We start from the raw sequence: 19,307 nt of genomic DNA, 5'->3' as shown, positions 1-19,307 counted from the left end.
CTTCTTGTCAGGAATAGGCATTCTGTGGATGTGGCGGGCACCCCTCAAAGCCACCACACATCAGAAGCTGCTAATAAAAACATGCAGGTGTGCTACTGGATTTAGAGTCACAGTGGAAAGGGAAAGATATGTTTCAAAACTGCCTTCTCTTATTCCCATTAACATTCAATAGGAAATGGTTATCGATCCCTCACATTTGGAATGCCTTAGCAAAGCACCACTCTCCAGCCCTAGTCATGGTAAATATGGCCCATCAGGTGCAAGGATGATGGGGAAGACTGTTCTGTTGCATGAAGAGATAAATTGTCAGTCCCTATTTCAGCAGAGATGTGTATAGGGCACTGGTACTATTTTCTTCAGACAATGGTGGTTTTAGATGATATCTCACTCCTAAGGGTCACAAAGGCACAGAGAGCACAGCTGCTATTAGCATCACTATTAGCTATTAGCGGCTAGCCTATTTACTGCAAGGGTGTCAGCCAAACTCATTGCTGAGTGGCATGGGAAAGTGTCCTACCATGGAGGAAGGAATGAGGCAGTCATCCTCAGAAATCTTCAGGAGAGGATTGCAGAGTGCCTCCAGGACAGTTTCCTCAAGAGATGTCAGGAGGATAAAAGGAAAATCCCTAACTAAAAACCAAAGTGTTCCACATTCCCCCCTACCAATCCATCAGGGGATTGAAGAGCGGATGCCAACACTACCTTTGTTTGTTGTACCACTACCTCTTCTTGTATGAGTAAAACTATGAAAAGTCAGTACTGTTGTCTTGTTAATTCTGGGGTAGGCTAGACACTAAGGAAAAACGCATGCACAAACTTACCCTTTATCAGAATAAAACAGTCTCTATTCCAGATCAGACCTAAAGGTAGTATGGCTCTATAGTTTTACTAGACTGAGTGATGGGACACTTTCCTATTTCTCCCCCACCCCAAAGAAAGCCTTAGCATTTCCTCTGTCTACTTAAATACTTGCCCTGATAAGCCCAAATAAACATCTCCATCTCTAACCCACAGACTGAGATGGTTCTTTGAGGTGGGCAAGACCTCTGCTTAACTCTCTTAACAGGGAGCTAAGCCCTTCTCTGCTAGTCTAATGTGGAATATGTACACCCCTCACAAGTATGGGGAACTTCAGAGTATAGTGTGAACTTTATCTTTTTCTGGCTTTTGGAGGTGACATATTTGTTGCTGACATCTTAATTTGGGGGTTGAGGCCATTTATTTCTGGTTGACTTTAGTTCCCTCATTTGTGTTGCTAAGGAGCTCGGATAATGATTCATCCTTTTTTTAAAAAGTAATAAAAATAAATACAGAGGTATGGAAAAAGAGTGAGTTTATTTCCTTACTTAGATAAATGGTTTTAAGAGCAAATTTATGCCCTGTTTTCTATTTCCCTCTATATCATTCCTATATTTTCCTTTCTTTGTTTTGTTATTTAAATAATTTTTTGTTGTTCAAAATTTTTCTTCATTCCATAGGCCTTTATTGTGCAAACACTTTGCACATGCTTAACTTTACACATGTGACCGTCCCATTATACAAAGTAAGGTCCTAATCCAGCAAACACTTAATCCTGTGCTTAATTTTTAACATATTAGTAATCTACTCTGATGTACCTATGGGCTTATTCCTGTGCTTAAAGTTAAGCATTTCTGTAATTATTTGCAGAATCTGAGCCTGTTTGCTGAACTGAGTTTTTGCTGTTAGTGTACATAAATCCATCCAGTCTATGATAATATTCACTTATAAACAAACATATAAAAAGGAATTAATAGTTTAATTTTAATCGCTCAAAATTACAGAATTATCACAAACTAGTGAAAGCCCATGCTGTTGTATAAGTGTAATTTATAGAGTAGAAAAAAGCCAATGATGTCTGAGAACTTAAGAATTGGACAGTAACAGACCATGAATTCCAGTGAAGATTGAACCTTGTAATAGTCTAAACAAGAAGAGCTCTCAATCATGCTTGTAGTTGTTTCCATTGCTTCACACTGGCCCAGACATTCTAGGCTTCAAAGTGACAACCTTGGAGTCTTATATAGATAAAAGGGACTAGGGAGTTTCCACTCTGCTTGGAAGAGTTACAAACCTATAAGTGTGGATGGAGACAGTGTAACATATTACAGTTAACTGTTTAAGAGTTGCCTTGTGAGGGACAGATCCAGCTATCAAAAACATGTCTGTGACAGACTAGAAGTCTGCAAATACATATACACAAGTAACTATTAACCTGAGCAGCCTCTGAGACCCATGGAACATCTCACATACTTCAAATTATATATATTTTATGCAGGTATGTGCGTAAGCACAAATACCCATGTGAGTAAATTCACTCACATGCATAATGCTAAGCAGCAAGTAAAATGAGTATTATTTATTGTTTTTGTAAGCACAATAGTGTGTATCGTGCTTGACATTCAGGAAGCAATGTCCCTTGCCTCATAATATTAGGGACTCATTCTACAGAGGCCTATACACATAACTTTACACACGTGAATAGTTTCATTCAACTCAGTAGTGCTACTCGTGAGGGAAGTTACACAAATGTAACTATATTTGTTTTTGTAAATTAAAGAATTGTCACTTGTCAATGGAAAAGTCTTATTTTAAAAGAATTAAAAAGCAATTAGAGTAAATGGGTACCCACCCACAAATAAATTAATAGCTCCCCTCCACCCCCCAGCTGGAAGTCAAGAATACTGAATGAAGTTTGTCGCAATTAACCAGAAGCAAAACAGAATTAAAAGAAAAACTGACATAGCTTGCCTGAGGGTTTTTTTGAGGCATGTGGGAGGTAGAGGGGTGCAATGATCAGCTAGATTTCCAGTTTAGCTAAACTGCTTTATAAATGTGGGAACTTCTTGCATATTTATTGTCCAGTTTTGGTATCATGGAAATTTTGCAAAGGCTGAGGTTCTGGTAGCAAGAAGTGTTCCCAGGAGACCTTTCTTTGGGACTGCAGAGTGGCAGGCATTCATAAATGAAACCTGTTTTCTTTATATGAAGAATTCCTTTATGTTTTGTAACAAATCTCTTCTAGATAGTTTTGCTATTCAAATAGGAGGGAAATGATGGAAAATATCTTAAAGCAGACTGTTTACCCTCTTTCTTATTATAACATAGAATTAGATCAGAACAGGAAATTGTAGTTGTTCTTTATCAGGTAGAATTAAATGATCAGTTTGTTTAACACTATTTCTAAAAAAGTAATAATCACAGATTGCCTGAGACGTCCTCTCATCATCAAATATATCAAAAGGCAATAGCTCAGAAAGAGGAGAGTTTCAAAAGTATCATTTTTAATAAGAAAAAATATGAGAACTAGGAGTCTGATTTTATTCTTCTTTAGTCTATAGCAAATCAGGAATAACTTCTAAGTAAATGAATTTAGGCCAATTTAAATCTAGTATAAAGTGAGAGGAGAAGCAGGCACTTTGTATTTTTAAGAAATGTTTAGAGGTTTACCAATAACTGTAAGATACCTGGAATAATTTTACAATTTGTTTTCTAAAAAACCCCCTTGGGCTAAAGAGGCTTGTCCTCTTTCCATGTATAATCAAAATACATTATTAATTTGTATTACAGTAGGCATCAACCAAGATCCTTATTTCTTATTTCCTTTGAGATTTCCCATGTGTAACATTTTATTTGATTGTTCTTGGTTCACCTTTTAACTTTGTTCTAGTCTGAGTCACAGCAAGGATTAAAATATATCAGGAGACTAGCAGTCAACCAAACATTTTAAATATTTGCTTATTTAAATGTGAACATACATCTGAAAGCATCCAGAGGATTCACTGATACTTTACGTACATAAAGTTTTTCCATCATCAAACAGCAGGAATTCCCGCATGCAAACCAAATCATTTCACTTAGTCTACTTTGTGCAGAGTCAGAAACAAAGAAGAAAAAACAAATAAATCCATTCAAGCTAGTTTCTGTAACAAAGTCAATCAGGCAGACATTAAGAATGAAAGTGTGGGCTTTTCTTTTAAGGCTAAATTAGGCAACCCTTACTCACATAGGTGAGTATCTGTATAGAAGTCCCTTTGGGCCGGATCCTCAGCTAATGTAAACTATATGTGAAAGAAAATGCAGAATCAAATGAAGTAAAAATCTTAAGTGAATCCACATGTTCCATAGAATCTCTATGGACAATAATTTCATGCTCTAATAAGAATATAACATTAGGGATCTATTATCGACCACCTGACCAGGACAGTGACAATGAAATGCTAAAGGAAATTAGAATAAAGAACTCAATAATAGTGGGGGATTTCAATTATCCCCTTACTGACTGGGAATGTGTCACCTCACGACAAAACGCAGAGACAAAATTTCTCAATACTTTAAATGACTGCTTCTTGGAGCAGCTGGTACTGGAACCCATAAGGTGAGAAGTATCAGAGGGGTAGCCGTGTTAATCTGGATCTGTAAAAGCAGCAAAGAGTCCTGTGGCACCAATATGTCTGTTAGTCTATAAGGCACCACAGGACTCTCTGCTGCTTATAAGGGGAGAAGCAATTCTCGACTTAGTCCCGAGTGGCGCACAGGATCTGGTCCAAGATGTAACTAGAACACAACCGCTTGGAAATAGTGACCATAATATAATAACTTTTAACATTCCAGTGGTGGGAAGAACACCTCAACAGCCCAACACTGTGGTATTTAACTTCAGAAAGGGGAACTATACAAAAATGAGGGGGTTAGTTAAACAGAAATTAAAAGGTACAGTGACTAGAGTGAAATTCCTGCAAGCTGCATGGTCACTTTTCAAAGACACCACAATAGAGGCCCAATTTAAATGTATACCTCAAATTAAAAAACACAGTAAAAGAACTAAAAAAGTGCTACCATGGCTTACCAATCATGTAAAAGAAGCAGTGGGAGATAAAAAGGCATCTTTTAAAAAGTAGAAGTCAAATCCTAGTGAGGTAAATAGAAAGAAGCATAAACACTCCCAAATTAAGTGTAAAAATTGAATAAGAAAAGCTAAAAAGGAGTTTGAAGAACAGCTAGCCAAAAACTCAAAAGGTAATAACAAAATTTTTTTTTAAGTAAGACAAAAGTAGGAAGGCTGCTAAAAACCAGTGGGGCCCCTGGACAATCAAGATACCAAAAGAGCACTTAAAGATGATAAAGTCATTGAGGAGAACTAAATGTATTCTTTCTTCAGTCTTCACGGCTGAGGATGTTAGGGAGATTCCCAAACCTGAGCCAGTTTTTGTAGGTGACAAATCTGAGGAATTGTCATAGATTGAGGTGTCACTAGAGGAGGTTTTGGAATTAATTGATAAACTTAACAGTAATAAGTCACCAGGACCATATGGTATTCACCCAAGAGTTCTGAAAGAACTCAAATTTGAAATTGTGGAACTACTAACTATGGTTTGTAATCTGTCCTTTAAATCAGCTTCTGTACCCAATGACTGGAAGATAGCTAATGTAACGCCAATATTTAAAAAGGGCTCTAGAGGTGATCCCGGCAATTACAGACCGATAAGTCTAACATCAGTACCGGGCAAATTAGCTGAAACAATTGTAAAGAATCAAATTACCAGACACATAGAAGAACATAAATTGTTGGGCAAAAGTCAACATGGTTTCTGTAAAGGGAAATCATGTCTTACTAATCTATTAGAGTTCTTTGAAGGCGTCAACAAACATGTGGACAAGGGGGATTCAGTGGACATAGTGTAAGTAGATTTCCAGGAAGTCTTTGACAAGGTCCCTCAGCAAAGGCTCTTATGTAAATTGAGTTGTTATGGGATAAGAGAGAAGATCCTTTCATAGATTGAGAACTGGTTAAAAGTCAGGGAACAAAGAGTAGGAATAAATGGCAAATTTTCAGAAGGGAGAGTGGTGTTCCCCAAGGGTCAGTCCTAGGACTAATCCTATTCAACTTATTCATAAATGATCTGGAGAAAGGGGTAAAAAGTGAGGTGGCAAAGTTTGCAGATGATACTGAGCTGCTCAAGATAGTTAAGACCAGAGCAGACTGTGAAAAACTTCAAAAAGACTGATACTCCATTGTGGAGTTAAAAAATATACTTACGCTTATGGGCCAAGTCAATGAGAGTTTTGTCTGAGTAATGACTGCATGATTTGGTCCCTTAAATAAATTTTGTCCCATTTCTAAGTTGCTACTTTCCTCTTTCACCACAAATGATATGAATCTTCTGCATTCAGACTTATTTGGCATTCAGTAAGTGAGCCAACTCACCCAAAATAATTTCCTCTGCATTGTCTGAGGATTTCAGATAGGTTTATGCTGACTGTAAGGGGGGATTTCATTTCTGAATCTTGAAGACCTTCCTTTCTATTAATTAGAAATGGGTGGAGGAGATGGTGTTAGGCTCTTTGAAACCAGATCTGGGCTAGTTTTAGACTAGGGTTCATGTTCAGATTCAATAATGATGAAATCTTGTGACATTTCAGTCAATCTTGCAAGAACATCTATTCTTGTGAGATTTTTGCCACTCTGGGCCACGATGTCACAAAATAGCTTTTCACCTGAGATTTCAACTGCATCCAAGGCAGAACCAGAACCAGAGCACTTTAGGTTTTGGATCTGAATCAGAACCAAACCAGACAAGCAGATTCAGATCTGGGGAGTAGAATCCAAACCCTTCCTTACCCACTGAAATTTGAAAAGGGTCATAATTAGGGTTTTCTTTTTGGCCCATATCTAACTTACATACCAAATAAGTATAATAAATAATAATCATTTCAGATAGTCTTTACTCCCTTCCCTAACCATAGGTACACATTGCCTGCAGTCTGCATAGGGTATCCCAGGGATACACACAACTTTAAGCAACTTGTTTTCATTTGATCTCATGACAGGGCATAAATTAAGCCGTCTTGGCACGACCGAGCCCCCTTTAAACGCGTCGCCTGGCACTGGACCGCATTGTGTTTACATTGTGTTTGCATGGAGTGATGACAGTGGTTCTGAGTTCCCAACTCTTTAAGAATTGAATTGACCATCAAAACGATCTTTTCTGCACAGCAGCAGAAGCCATGGTGCGCGGTGCCAGGGGCTAACAAGTTCCCTCACCCTAGAGGGATCACAGCGACGCTGAGCTAAGCGTGACCCCGGGGGTGGAAGAGAGGGAAGCTCAGTTGAGTGGCCTCTAGGACCCAACAAGCGCCCGGAGCAGGCTCTGGAGCATGCGTGGCAGTGTGTGTGCAGCTGGCGGCGGCTGCTGCCTTGTCCTGCAGAGCCGCGGAGGGCTGAGAAAGGGGGAGGGAGTGGAAGAGACTTTAAAGTAAGTGCCCAGCACTTTCCCTGCTCGCAGGCAGCCTCTCGCGCTCCCAGGAGATGAAGGTCTTGACTTGGTGCCGCCCTTCCCTGCCCCGCTGAGTGCCCCGAGCGCCGGCCAGCGAGTGGGGCGCACAGGGCTGTTCCCAGCCCACGCGGTAAGTGACTCTCCGCCTCTCCTCCCCACGGCGAGCGTCTCTTTCCCTGGGAGGGGACTTCCCAGCCGCGCGCTAGACTCCTCGCTGGAGCCAGCCTGCGCTGCCGAGCCCCTGCCTCTCCGCCCGCAGCCCCGAGCGGGCACCGGGGCAGGCGCTCTGGGACCAGGCAAGCGGTGCGCGCTGAGCAGCATCTCCGGAGGGGGCGGGGAGGGTGACTGACTCTGTGTCCGCGCTCTGCCCTACCCCGGCGGCGCGGCCCGGGCTGCCTGCAGGGCACCGCTCGCTGCGGCTGCCAGCCCTCGGGCCGGGACGCTCCGCCTCGTCTCCCCCGCACGGACTGGCTGGGCGGGGCAGAGGCAGCCCGGGGACTTACCTGGAACTTTGGCTGCCTCCCTGCGGGGCCGTCTCCAGCCTTGACAAGCGGCAGCGAGCGAGGGAGCGACCCCTCCACGCCACTGCCCCCACCAGTTCTTCCGAGGCTGGCCTGGGGGGCAGCGAGAGCCGCCCGCAGCTCGGCCGCGCACCTGGGCGTGCCCACTCCGCTGCCCCTACGGCTGCCGGTGCTCGGCCGCCGACGGACCGCGGTGCGCTTCTCTCCCTTCTCCTGCAGGTGGCTGGCGGCCTCGCCTCGGGTGGGAGGATGTGGTGAGAGGATGGGGCGTTCTGCCGCCGGCGGCTCACCATGGCCAGGGAGGACTCGGTGAAGTGCCTGCGCTGCCTGCTCTACGCCCTCAATCTGCTCTTCTGGGTGAGTCGGAATGAGCCGGCCCCGGCTCAGCCAAGCAGGTGGCAACGTCCCGGCTAGAGTTACAGCCCCAGCCAAGCGGGTAGTGCGCCGGGGGGGCACAGCCAAGCACGCGTTAGCGGAGCGGCAGCAGCCTCCATTCAGAGCAGGGTACACGTTGGCCTTCGGGGCTCCTGTGGTCTAGGCCACCAGCCAGTCACCTCTGATCGGGGAAACAGGATTAAAGACCCTGGAAACTAGTTGCAAATAAAACTGGACTTGATTTTGACCTGGGGATATAAAATAAGTCCAGTGTGTGCATATGTGTCTGTAGACAGAGAAGGGAAATATCCAGTGATGGGGTAATGCTGGGTTTCATGAGTTTCCTAACATCACATGAATGAATTGGCTCCTCCTTGTCCCAAACACATCTGCATTATTTACTCTATGAGGGTTTGATACAAAGTCCTGGGAGTCCTTCCCTTATCTTCAATGGGCTATAGCTCAGACAATCTATAGTGTATTACCTTATTATCACATAAGGGGTGGGATGATTTTTTTTTGTTTTTATTTACAGATTTTCAGTCTAAGCTCTATTTATAGAGGCATTGTGGTTTCTGAAACTCCCTCTCACAAGTGGCTGTGATCAGCACTGGCTCCAGAAGCTTTTGCTACCCAAAGTGCATGATGTAGATTCCTCAGTCTTCAGTCACTCTCTCAGATTGAAATGCACCTCACCCCTATAATTGGGCTTTACATGGATTAAGTATAGAAGGGTTAAAGGCAAAATGCACCCATCGGATCAACATAAACAGTATGATTGTGTTACTGGCTCATCCCAGCCTCATTCATGCCCACTGTGCTGGCCTATGAGGATTTGGTGTGGAGACTCACCAGACATGCAAGAAGTGTGCACAAGCTAAATCACATAATTTACAGCTGTCCTGACATGGCTGACAGTTAAGATGGGAGTCATACTGGGTTTGGAGTGGGATAGGAAATTGTTAGGTAGTATTTGGTGCAAAGTGGTACATTCTTTGACATGAAGGAGTGCTCTCAGGGTGCCTGAGTGTAATGCTAGCCAAACATTATCAGTTGGTATTGGTTTTGTTTGATAATGAGTTCTGCACCATTTTTATAAGTGTTCATTCCCACTCTATTTTATGGGCTGCCTGTTAAAAAATACACCCATGTAACTTAATGAGGACACTTTTTTTTAAGCACATGCAATTGCTTCTGGCAGCCTACTCCTTTCCTCTCATATCATGAACAAATTGCACAGAATAATCTATGAGAGAGAATTTATAACAAACAAAAATCTTCCTGGTCAAGAGGCAGGATAGTCTTGTGGTGAAGGCACAGGATTTGGGAGAGCTGGATTAAATCCCAGCTCTGGCATAGACTTCCCATGTGACACTGGGGAAGTCACTTAAATCTTAGCACTTCATTTCTGCTCCCTCGCAACAATGCTGTGAGAATAAGTTTGTTAATGTTTGAGTTGGTGCTCAGATGGTGTGGTGTTGAGGGCCATATACCGTAGACACCTAAATAGGTGCTTGTGGACATGTCTCTCACTAGCTAATAGAAGTTAGTAAGAAATTTCCCGAATGTACAGGTTATTCCATTACTCGGTTTCTTTCACTTCTTTGGTACTGGGCACTGTAATGGACTGGTTGAACCATTGAGCTAATTCCTATGTTACATTGTTTGAATATTTTGGGTGCACATACTGTTTTAGATGCATTTGAGAGATTCTGGTTTCACAGAGCATTATTTATTTATTTATTTTAAATAGTGAGATTTCTGGAGCACTGTGCTGTTGAGCTTGCTGCAATACTATGTGTTGTTTCCTTTAAGATCCTAGAAAGTAGTAGTTTGAAAGTGAAATATAAGAAACCCCCCTTCTGCATTCAGCATCACACTTGAGTGGATGGACAGCTTTTACACACATGTACTTGAATGTGGCCCCATTCACTCCCTGCTTATACACCTCACTCTACAGTTAGTGGTTCATCTCCCTACTTATGAATCCCCCCACTCACTGAGTCCCCATTCACACCTCAGCTCATCTCTTCCCACCAACTTAATCCACACTCATCTTTTCTCCCCTCCCCAAATGCATCCATTCTCTTCCCAGTCCTACCAAATCTATTACCTCAGCAACAGTTTTTGTAAGCTGCAGCAGCCACCTAGGTACCTCTCATACTTCACATTTGGCTGTGAATCTTTTCATAATGGTGGATGTCTTGCCTCTCATGCTGACTGCTACATTCATAATGCCTCTGCCTCAGTTCTGAGCTTTTTCCCTTCTTATGAAATCCTGCTGGTATCCATGGAGGCGGCTAACAAGCTGGGTGTCATTTGTTCTGGTCCATGAGCCTGAAGAGCTGATAAGGGACATTAAGTGGAGGTGGGGCTGTTCAAAGGAGAAGGCCAGGGGGTGGCTGAGCCTGAGTGTTCTGAGGAGTAGAGAGGAAGCACGCCTGGGTGGATTGGCTGTCACAGTGTTGCTGCTGACCCAACAGCTGAAGTGGTGTTATCACCTCAGAATCTCTGCTCTCATTTTTATCACCACCACCACCACCACCACCACAAAAAAAAAAGTAAATTTCTAGCCCCTATATCTGCAGCTTGAAAGTGTTAGCCCTCAAATCTCCAACACCAGAAGTAAAAAAGAACAATGAACAGAAAGAAGCATTTTTCTTAAATTTTGTGATTGGAAAGTCAATCTCATGAATTTGGGGTGGGAGGGGGCTGACTCCTGATTTTTAAATGCTTGGGGTTGGCCATACTGGAAGATAGAAGATTCATTGTGAGCAAGTGCAGCTCTTTTCACTGTAGGTTTTTTCTGGAATATACTGCTGAACTGAGGCAGTACACTACAGGCCTGGCAATGTAACAGCAGTCCTATTTTATACTCCATTCATGTGTTAAGATTTGCTTCACAACATTAAGGGCTAGACTTTTCTTTTTTTTTTTTAAAACAAGGTTAGTTTATTTGGGAATGGATGGTGTAAGCTAAACTTGACTGGGAAATCTATCTGCTCACCCTAGGGATGTTGGATTTTTGAAGACAGTTTCTAAAGCTCATTGTTATACCATAACAAACTGCCTAGCCTCATCTTCAGAACAAGAATCTTTCCCACTGTTAACAATAACGTGTGTTACCAAAGCTTGCTGAACGAGGCCTGGGCACTGCTCTCAAGCAGTCACATGATAAAATAATAGCATGTGAATGTGTAATCAAATAATAGACATTGCCAGCATCAGCAGATGAGATGCAGGAGTGTACTGCAGATGTTTCAGAGACTGAAGCAATTTTCTAGAACAAATCATGTGTGCCATATATAAAATTAAAGTAGAACTATTTTTAAGAAAGGGGGAAAAAAAGTGACCCGAGTAACTATACACCTGTTAGTTTGACATCTATAGTATGCAAGGTCTTGGAAAAATTTTTGAAGGAGAAAGTAGTTAAAGACATTGAAGTTAAAAATACAACATGGTTTTACAAAAGGTAGATCGTGCCAAACCAACCTGATCTTCTTTGAGAAGGTAACAGATTTTTTAGACAAAGGAAACGCAGTGGATCTAATTTACCTCGATTTCAGTAAGGCATTTGATACAGTTCCACATGGAGAATTATTAGTTAAATTGGAAAAGATGGGGCTCAATATGAAAATTGAAAGGTGGATAAGGAACTGGTTAAAGGGGAGACTAAAACGGGCCGTACTGAAAGGTGAACTGTCAGGCTGGAAGGGGGTTACTAGTGAAGTTCCTCAGGAATCAGTTTTGGGACCAATCTTATTTAATCTTTTTATTACTGACCTTGGCACAAAAAGTGGGAATGTGCTAATAAAGTTTGTGGATGACACAAAGCTGGGAGGTATTGCTAACACAGAGAAGGACCAGGATATCATACAGGAAGATCTGGATGACCTTGTAAACCGGAGTAAGAGTAATAGGATGAAATTTAATAGTGAAAAGTGCAAAGTCATGCATCTAGGGATTAATAAGAATTTTGATTATAAATTGGGGACACATCAGTTGGAAGTAACAGAGGAGGAGAAAAACCTTGGAGTATTGGTTGATCACAGGATGACTATGAGCCGCCAGTGTGATATGGCCGTTAAAAAAGCTAATGAGGTTTTAGGATGCATCAGGTGAGGTATTTCCAATAAAGATAAGGAGGTGTTAGTACTGTTATACAAGGCACTGGTGAGACCTCATCTGGAATACTGTGTGCAGTTCTGGTCTCCCATGTTTAAGAAGGATGAATTCAAACTGGAACAGGTACAGAGAAGGGCCACTGCAGGCCTGCACAACATATGGCCCGCGGATGCGGCCTGCGGAGGCTCACTGTGTGGCCCGTGGCGGGGAATCAAAGGGCTCTGGGCTGCCCGCAGCCATGGGGAGCCCTGAGCCCTTTAAATCTCAGCCGCGGCTGGGATTCATAGGGCTCTGGGCTGCCCGCAGCGGCGGGGAGCCCAGAGCCCTTTAAATCTCAACCGGCCGCAGCCAGGAATCAAAGGGCTCTGGGCTGCCTGCAGAGATTCCCAGCCCCGGCTGAGATTTAAAGGGCTCAGGGCTCCCCGCCACCACAGGCAGCCCAGACTCCTTTGAATTCCAGTGGCGGCTGATATTTAAAGGGCTCATGGCTCCCTGTGGCTGTAGGCAGCCCAGAGCCCTTTGAATCCCGGCCGCGGCTCCAGCGGATGGGCTGGGGCTGAGATTTAAAGGGCTCGGGCTCCCCTCAGCAGCAGGAGCTCTGGGCCCTTTGAATCCCTGCCCCAGCCCTGCAAAGCTCTGGGTTCCCCCAGCTGCCGGAGCCCCGGGCCCTTTAATTTGCCCCTGAGGGCACCCAGCCACCTCTTCAGCTGGGAGCCCCTGGTTGATTTAAAATCAAGTATCACCTCCCCACCCCCAACCTTCCTTTTTGGCTCACAGCTGTTTTGGTAGGGTGGCGCTGGGGAAGGAGGGTTTGATTCTGCAGGGCCGGGCGGTGCTGGGGTGGGGTTTTTCCGCATTGCCAGGAGGTGCTGAGGCTGGGTGTTTCCGCGGGGCCGGAGGTTTCGGCCCTCAGCTGTTTTCTTTGGAGTAATGTGGCCCTCGCCACTTTACGAGTTGTGCAGGCCTGGGCTACTAGGATGATCCAAGGAATGGAAAACCTTCTTATGAAAGGAGACTGAAAGAGCTTGGCTTCTTTAGCCTAACCAAAAAAGGTTGAGAGAGATATGATTGCCCTTCATAAATATATCAGAGGGATAAATACCAGGGAGGGAGAGGAATTATTTAAGTTTAGTACCAGTGTGGACACAAGAAAAAATGGAAATAAACTGGACACTAAGAAGTTTAGACTTGAAATTAGACGAAAGTTTCTAACCATTAGAGGAGTGAAGTTCTGGAACAGCCTTCCAAGGGAAGTAGTGGGGGCAAAAGACATATCTGGCTTCAAGACTAAACTTGATAAGTTTATGAAGGTGATAATATGATGGGATAGCCTAATTTTGGCAATTAATTGATCTTTGATTATTAGCAGGTAAATAGGCCCAGTGGTCTGTGATGGGATGTTAGATGAGGTGGGATCTGAATTACTGCAGAGATCTCTTTCCTGGGTGCTGGCTGGTGAGTCTTGCTCACATGCTCAGGGTTAACTGATCACCATATTTGGGGTCGGGAAGGAATTTTCCTCCAGGGAAAATTGTCAGAGGCCCTGGAGGTCTTTTGCCTTCCTCTGTAGCATGGGGCATAGGTCACTTGCTGGAGGATTCTCTGCACCTTGAGGTCTTTATACCATGATTTGAGGACTTAAGTAACTCAGACATAGGTTAGGGGTTTGTTCCAAGAGTGGGTGGGTGAGATTCTGTGGCCTGCATTGTGCAGGGGGTCAGACTAGATGACCATAATGGTCCCTTCTGACCTTACGTCTGTGAATCTATGAACTAAAGTAAAAAATTGTCCAGCCCATTTGATGATGGTGATTCTTCACATATAAAGAAGCAGATGAGTACAACTGTTCAGCAACTCAAAGCAAAAAGAAGATGTAAGTCATAATTGTATGCTGGCGGTTGGGGTAGATAATGGGCTATAGGTGTGCATTAAAATTATACTCACACTTTCTTTTTTTGTGGACAGCTATGCTATGCTCCCCTCTCTGCCTTGATCACATGTACATTTGATAACTAAAGTCAGTTTTAACAAAATGTCTTTTTGAAAGCAAGTTGCTTGCTGATGTTTGGTACAGTGCACCTAGTGGATATTGTTAAGTCACTGTTTTAGGAATCTCCCTGTTCCATTGTCTCTAAGGGCTTGAACACATGCACATTGAAGTCAATGTTCACTTAAATAAAGATGGAGTGGGGGATCTCTTGTCTGTAGAGGGTCTTATTTTGCTGATTGGTCACAGTTATAATAAACACCAGCTCAGAGTAAGCATGGGATGGTAGGAAGCTTAGATAAGATCAGCTTATTGTAAATGTGCAGGGCACACATTACTTTGGAGCTGTTAATACAGTAGCAGTTCTGTACTGGCAGACACAATAGAGGTGTCTTAAAGATGATTTTCTGCCATCTGTATAGCTCTAGTGTTTTGCAGAAACCTTAAGCTCTGGGATATAAAGGTCTGAATTCCTCCAAGCAATCCTAAAGGGACTTTTCAGTCTGGCTGATGTGGAACTGATGCAGCCACCAAATATCTTCATGACTAGTGGTATAGGACAGTGGTTCTCAACCAGGAGTCTGAGGCCTCCTGAGGAGCCGTGAGCAGGTTTCAGGGGATTCTCCAAAATAAACCAGAGAGCAGGGCCAGCGTTCGACTCGCTGGGGCCCAGGGCAGAAAACTGAAGCCTGAGCGCCACCACCTGGGGCTGAAGCTGAAGCCCAAGTAACTTAGCTTTGCAGGGCCCCCTGTGGTGTAGGGCCCCGGGCAGTTGCCCTGCTTTCTACGCACTAATGCTGGCCTTGACTTTTAATCTACTGGATATGCAGAAAAACAATTGTTGTGGCACAGGTGGGCCATAGAGTTTTTATAGCATGTTTGTATGGGGGCTCTGAAAGAAAAAGGTTGAGAACCCCTGGACTAGGAGAAGCATGTCCTTAATGTGCCCAGCTATAAGGTCCATCAAGGTTTGCTTGAAATAACTAAGAAATACAGCAATTATATTTTTTAAATCATGGTTTGAGGGGCCTAGCCAGGATTTAGTGATATTCTCTCTCTTTCACCGAGTTGCTGTTTGAGTGCAGGCTGGTGATGGGACTACCTTGTATCTATGTGAGCAGGCAGATTATGCTATGGAGATAGGTATTTTTTTCTTCTGTAGGAAGATGATAGCATTGTTATTCCTGAATTCTACTTTTGAGACATCATCAGATGGATGTGAGATTGCCTACATCCTCCATGCTAGGTGCAGGCTGATGGCCTGGGTCTGGGAGGAGCAAACACAAAAATGTTGTTATGCTATGTGCCATCCATACAGCCATACCAGCATGTGTAGTATGGAATTCTACGACATTGCTATCAGCAGCTGTATCTGCTCACAGGGAAGACCATTGTGCATGTGGAGCTGTTTAAGAAGATGTCATGCCTAGAAGAACCGGCTAAAGTAACCACAGGTCTTATTGGGAAACTGCAAATGTGGAAAGTTGCTTTTAGACACGGTCACTTTCACATTTTGGCTGCTGTCAGGGACCCAAAATGCAGGGGGAGAGAGAGGAGCTTGTCAGCTACTTTGCTGTGATCATTTGTAGCTTCTCCATAGTGTACAGTTTAATGCTTTGTGCTTGAAAAAAGACCATGAACTAAAACCAATAAAAGAACTGTGTTGAGGAATTCTGATAGAGGCAACTGTTTCTGCCATTGCTGACCTACTGTCCACTAACACTTGAGCAATCTGTGAATGGCCTGTTGGTCCACAAGTCTGTAGTGAGGTATACGATCCAGCTCTCTCAGTTGACCAAAAGAATGACATTTTTTTGCCTTTGCCTCAGAACTTTCTGAAGCAGCAGTCTTAGTAAGGGAAGAGGATGGGATTGATGTTGCACTTGCTAACATGTAGCTGCAGCCTCCCTCAGATTCTGAAAGGACTTTCCTTTTATATGTGAGATGTCTTCCTCTTAAGGTTTCTGGCTCTCAGCAATCACCTCTTTTGAGCAGAGACCCACATCTTTCTCCTTCTATACTGAAAGTTTAGCCTTACAGTCCCTCTGCATCTCACTATGGTTTCCCCAGTGGATCTGACTGGGGTCCAGCACCTCAGATTGAAATCTCCACAGGGGCTATAACAATGTACACCACTCACCAACCAGCCTTCACAAAGTAAGGTACATTTATTCTTAAGGTAAAAAGCATAGCAGAAAAAACATATAAAATAATCTAGAGTCATGCTAAAAAGTCTACCAGATATTACCTCCAACTCCAACATAAGGCTCTGGTAGGTATCAGTCTTTGAAACCCCATCAATGGCATTTGCCCCCTTGGTTATAAGATTGTCAGCTTTTAGATCAGAAACCCTGACTGGGCAGTTCACTGTTTCCTTTTGACAGCTTGTGCATTGCTAGTCTCCAGGAACAGGTAATCATTAGTCAATGGCACTCTCCTCAGTGTGTGGCTTCAAAATCTGGATTTTTGCATAATCCAGAGTTATGGAATTTGCATTAACCACTTCCCAGGGATTACCCCACGTAACACTAATTGCCCAAAAAGTCCATACCTGTCCTATCTGATGCCTGTCATGCCAGGCATATCTCAGTATAGTCTTTTGAACTGCTTACACTTCCTAGGACTTTCATTTGTCAGAGTGGGAACTCCTGGAGTAAACCATGGAGTGGGAGAATACAGATGCAGTTACCCTGAAACTGACACACACATCTTTGTTCTCGGCACTCAACTGCAACTTCATGGATGCCTGCATTAATCCAATATCAGCTGCAAGTGACCTGCATGATAACACATGTGATTTTCATCTGCAATTCACAAGTACAAAGTCCATCGTGTTCTTCGTTTGCCCATCTGGTGATATCCAAGTCCATTTTTTCTATGGCTTTCTTTGAAGTAACATGTTTATTATCACCAAGTTGTTGCTTAGCTAGAAATTCAGTAACCTTTCTCCTCTTCTGTTTTCTTCACTGAGTCTGAATCAGAATTCCAATCCGATACTACTTTTTGCATTAAAATCTCCCATCTCCAATAATATGTCATGAAATTTCTTGTATTGTTTTCTGTAGATTATTATAAAATCTGTCAGTTTCTTCCTTGAGTGCTGTTGAGGTTGGTGCACATACTTGAATGGTTGTGACGTGAGGATTGGTGCTTAAGCTGAAGACAAGCCAGACTCTTACGGCATTTAACCTGATATCTCCTTGCATACTTAAGGCGAGGTGTAGTATCTTGTAACTTTTTGGTTTCTGTCTTTTATACTTACTTTGATTTTGCTGTCATAACAATCCAGTTTATCTTCATTCCATTAGAGTCAAATCCTGAGAGAAGCTGTTTCCACTGCTCTCCAGTATCAAATAACTTCATTGGGAGTTGCAGGGAGTTGGAACACCTATGGATTCAGTCCTTTGGACTTAGATAAGGACTGTTCTCTTGAAGAGACTTTTCTCAGTTCCCATCTATGAAGAGAATATTCCAGCAGAGCTGTAGGAAGGGAACATCTTTTTACAGAACAGAGGGTTATTCAGTGTATTATTTAATAGCTATACTTGTGCTAATATTTTCCCAATTAAGAAGGAATCTTTAGGTTATATCAATTATCTAATATTTTCAGCTTGTTGTAGTGCATAAAGGCCTCTGTCAGGTTCAGGGCTCTGATTGGGGTGTACAAACACATACTGTAGAAAGATAGTCCTGGGTCTCTTTTTTGCGGGGGAGAGGAGGGAGTGTGATGGGGCATTAGGATTTATGTGGGGGAGAGGCAAGGGCTATCAGAGTAAGAGGGTAAAGCAAGAAGGGAACTGAGGAGGGAGGGAAGTCTACTGAGCTTGATGCTCTGGATTGGTGTCTCTGTCTTCATTTTGGAAATGAGAGGAGGCAGGAATGCTCCGACAGAGTGATCCTAATATACTGTGTCTCACTGAAGGTAGAATAGATACACACATTTACATTATGAGTGTCATCACCTCATCCCAAATCTCTTTATGCATTATATATATCTAGTACCATGGCATTACAGCAACTGATTGATATCTCAGCCTCTGCACAATGGTGTTGGTGGGGAGAGGGAATTTTGACAGTGACACTGGGGAGAAGTTCCTGTTAGCAGAGGTGCTAGGCTCCTTACTAGGAAGTAAGGGAAGTATAGCTTTTAAGGCCTGATTTGGAAAATCCACACAATTAACTGAATTAAATTCAGTACATCCACCTTGAGGATGAAGGTGTGAGCCAGCTCTGCCTGTATTTGGACTGATGGCTCCAGGGAGAATAAATATTTCAAATGTTTAGAACGCTAAGCCATGACGTCCAACAGCTTCAGTGGTCCATTGCTCTTGTGGGTACTTTCTCTCATTTTCTTTTTAAATTGACATCTCCTTTTACAGAAAATGATTTTGCCAGTACTCCCCAATCCCTTCTCTGTTGGTATAGCCTGAGAATTTCCCATTGACTCAAGGCTCTGTGGAAGGCAGCAGACATAGGCTATAAAGAAGAATACCTGAATTTCTCCTATGTAGCTTTCTACTCCCACAAGCTCCAATAATATATCTCTGTGTAAATATTTATTATTTAAAAGAATTGAACAGCATTTCTTATTAACCCTCACAAGTGGTATATGCACCTATTGATAACCCCATTTTACAGGTGAGAAACAGGGAGGTTAACTGATGTTATGAAGGTCACAACAAATTGTCATGTCTAAGTCTGTTGACTCACAGATAAGGTCTAACTCCCACTGCTGACCAGAAAGTTATTCACTATTTTCCTTTTAGCTATAAAATGGGCCTAATAATATTTTGCCCATTATCTGTAGTTCTTATGGCACTAGACAACGGTCTGTGGGCACACATCAGTAGTTTAGATAGCATAACAAAATACATTGTCAATTGGAAGCAATTTTTCTGAAAAGTGGTGTTGTCTAGGGCATAAGACACGAGTCTTTCACATCAGAGATCTGTGCTGTGCTGCAAAGTTCCTGTGTGACCTCGAGCAAGTCACTTAACCTCTCTG

The 19,307-nt window shown here is 43.0% G+C and overlaps 1 protein-coding gene across 1 annotated transcript in view; it reads left to right on the top strand.

The window, feature by feature from the left end:
• The first annotated feature begins 7,206 nt into the window (after positions 1–7,206).
• Positions 7,207–19,307, top strand: part of TSPAN12 (tetraspanin 12) — a 63,109-nt gene continuing 51,008 nt past the window's right edge. Inside the window, exons 1-2 of the mRNA XM_030549094.1 lie at positions 7,207–7,425; positions 8,036–8,173. Of these exons, the coding sequence (XP_030404954.1) occupies positions 8,108–8,173 (66 nt within the window). The 5' untranslated portion in view covers positions 7,207–7,425; positions 8,036–8,107. The remainder of the gene's footprint in view (positions 7,426–8,035; positions 8,174–19,307) is intronic.

This window comes from Gopherus evgoodei, chromosome 1 (assembly GCF_007399415.2).
Source record: "Gopherus evgoodei ecotype Sinaloan lineage chromosome 1, rGopEvg1_v1.p, whole genome shotgun sequence".
NCBI lineage: Eukaryota > Metazoa > Chordata > Testudines > Testudinidae > Gopherus > Gopherus evgoodei.
The sequence above is the reverse complement of the archived record's forward strand: the minus strand, read 5'-3'. Positions and strand labels throughout refer to the sequence as shown.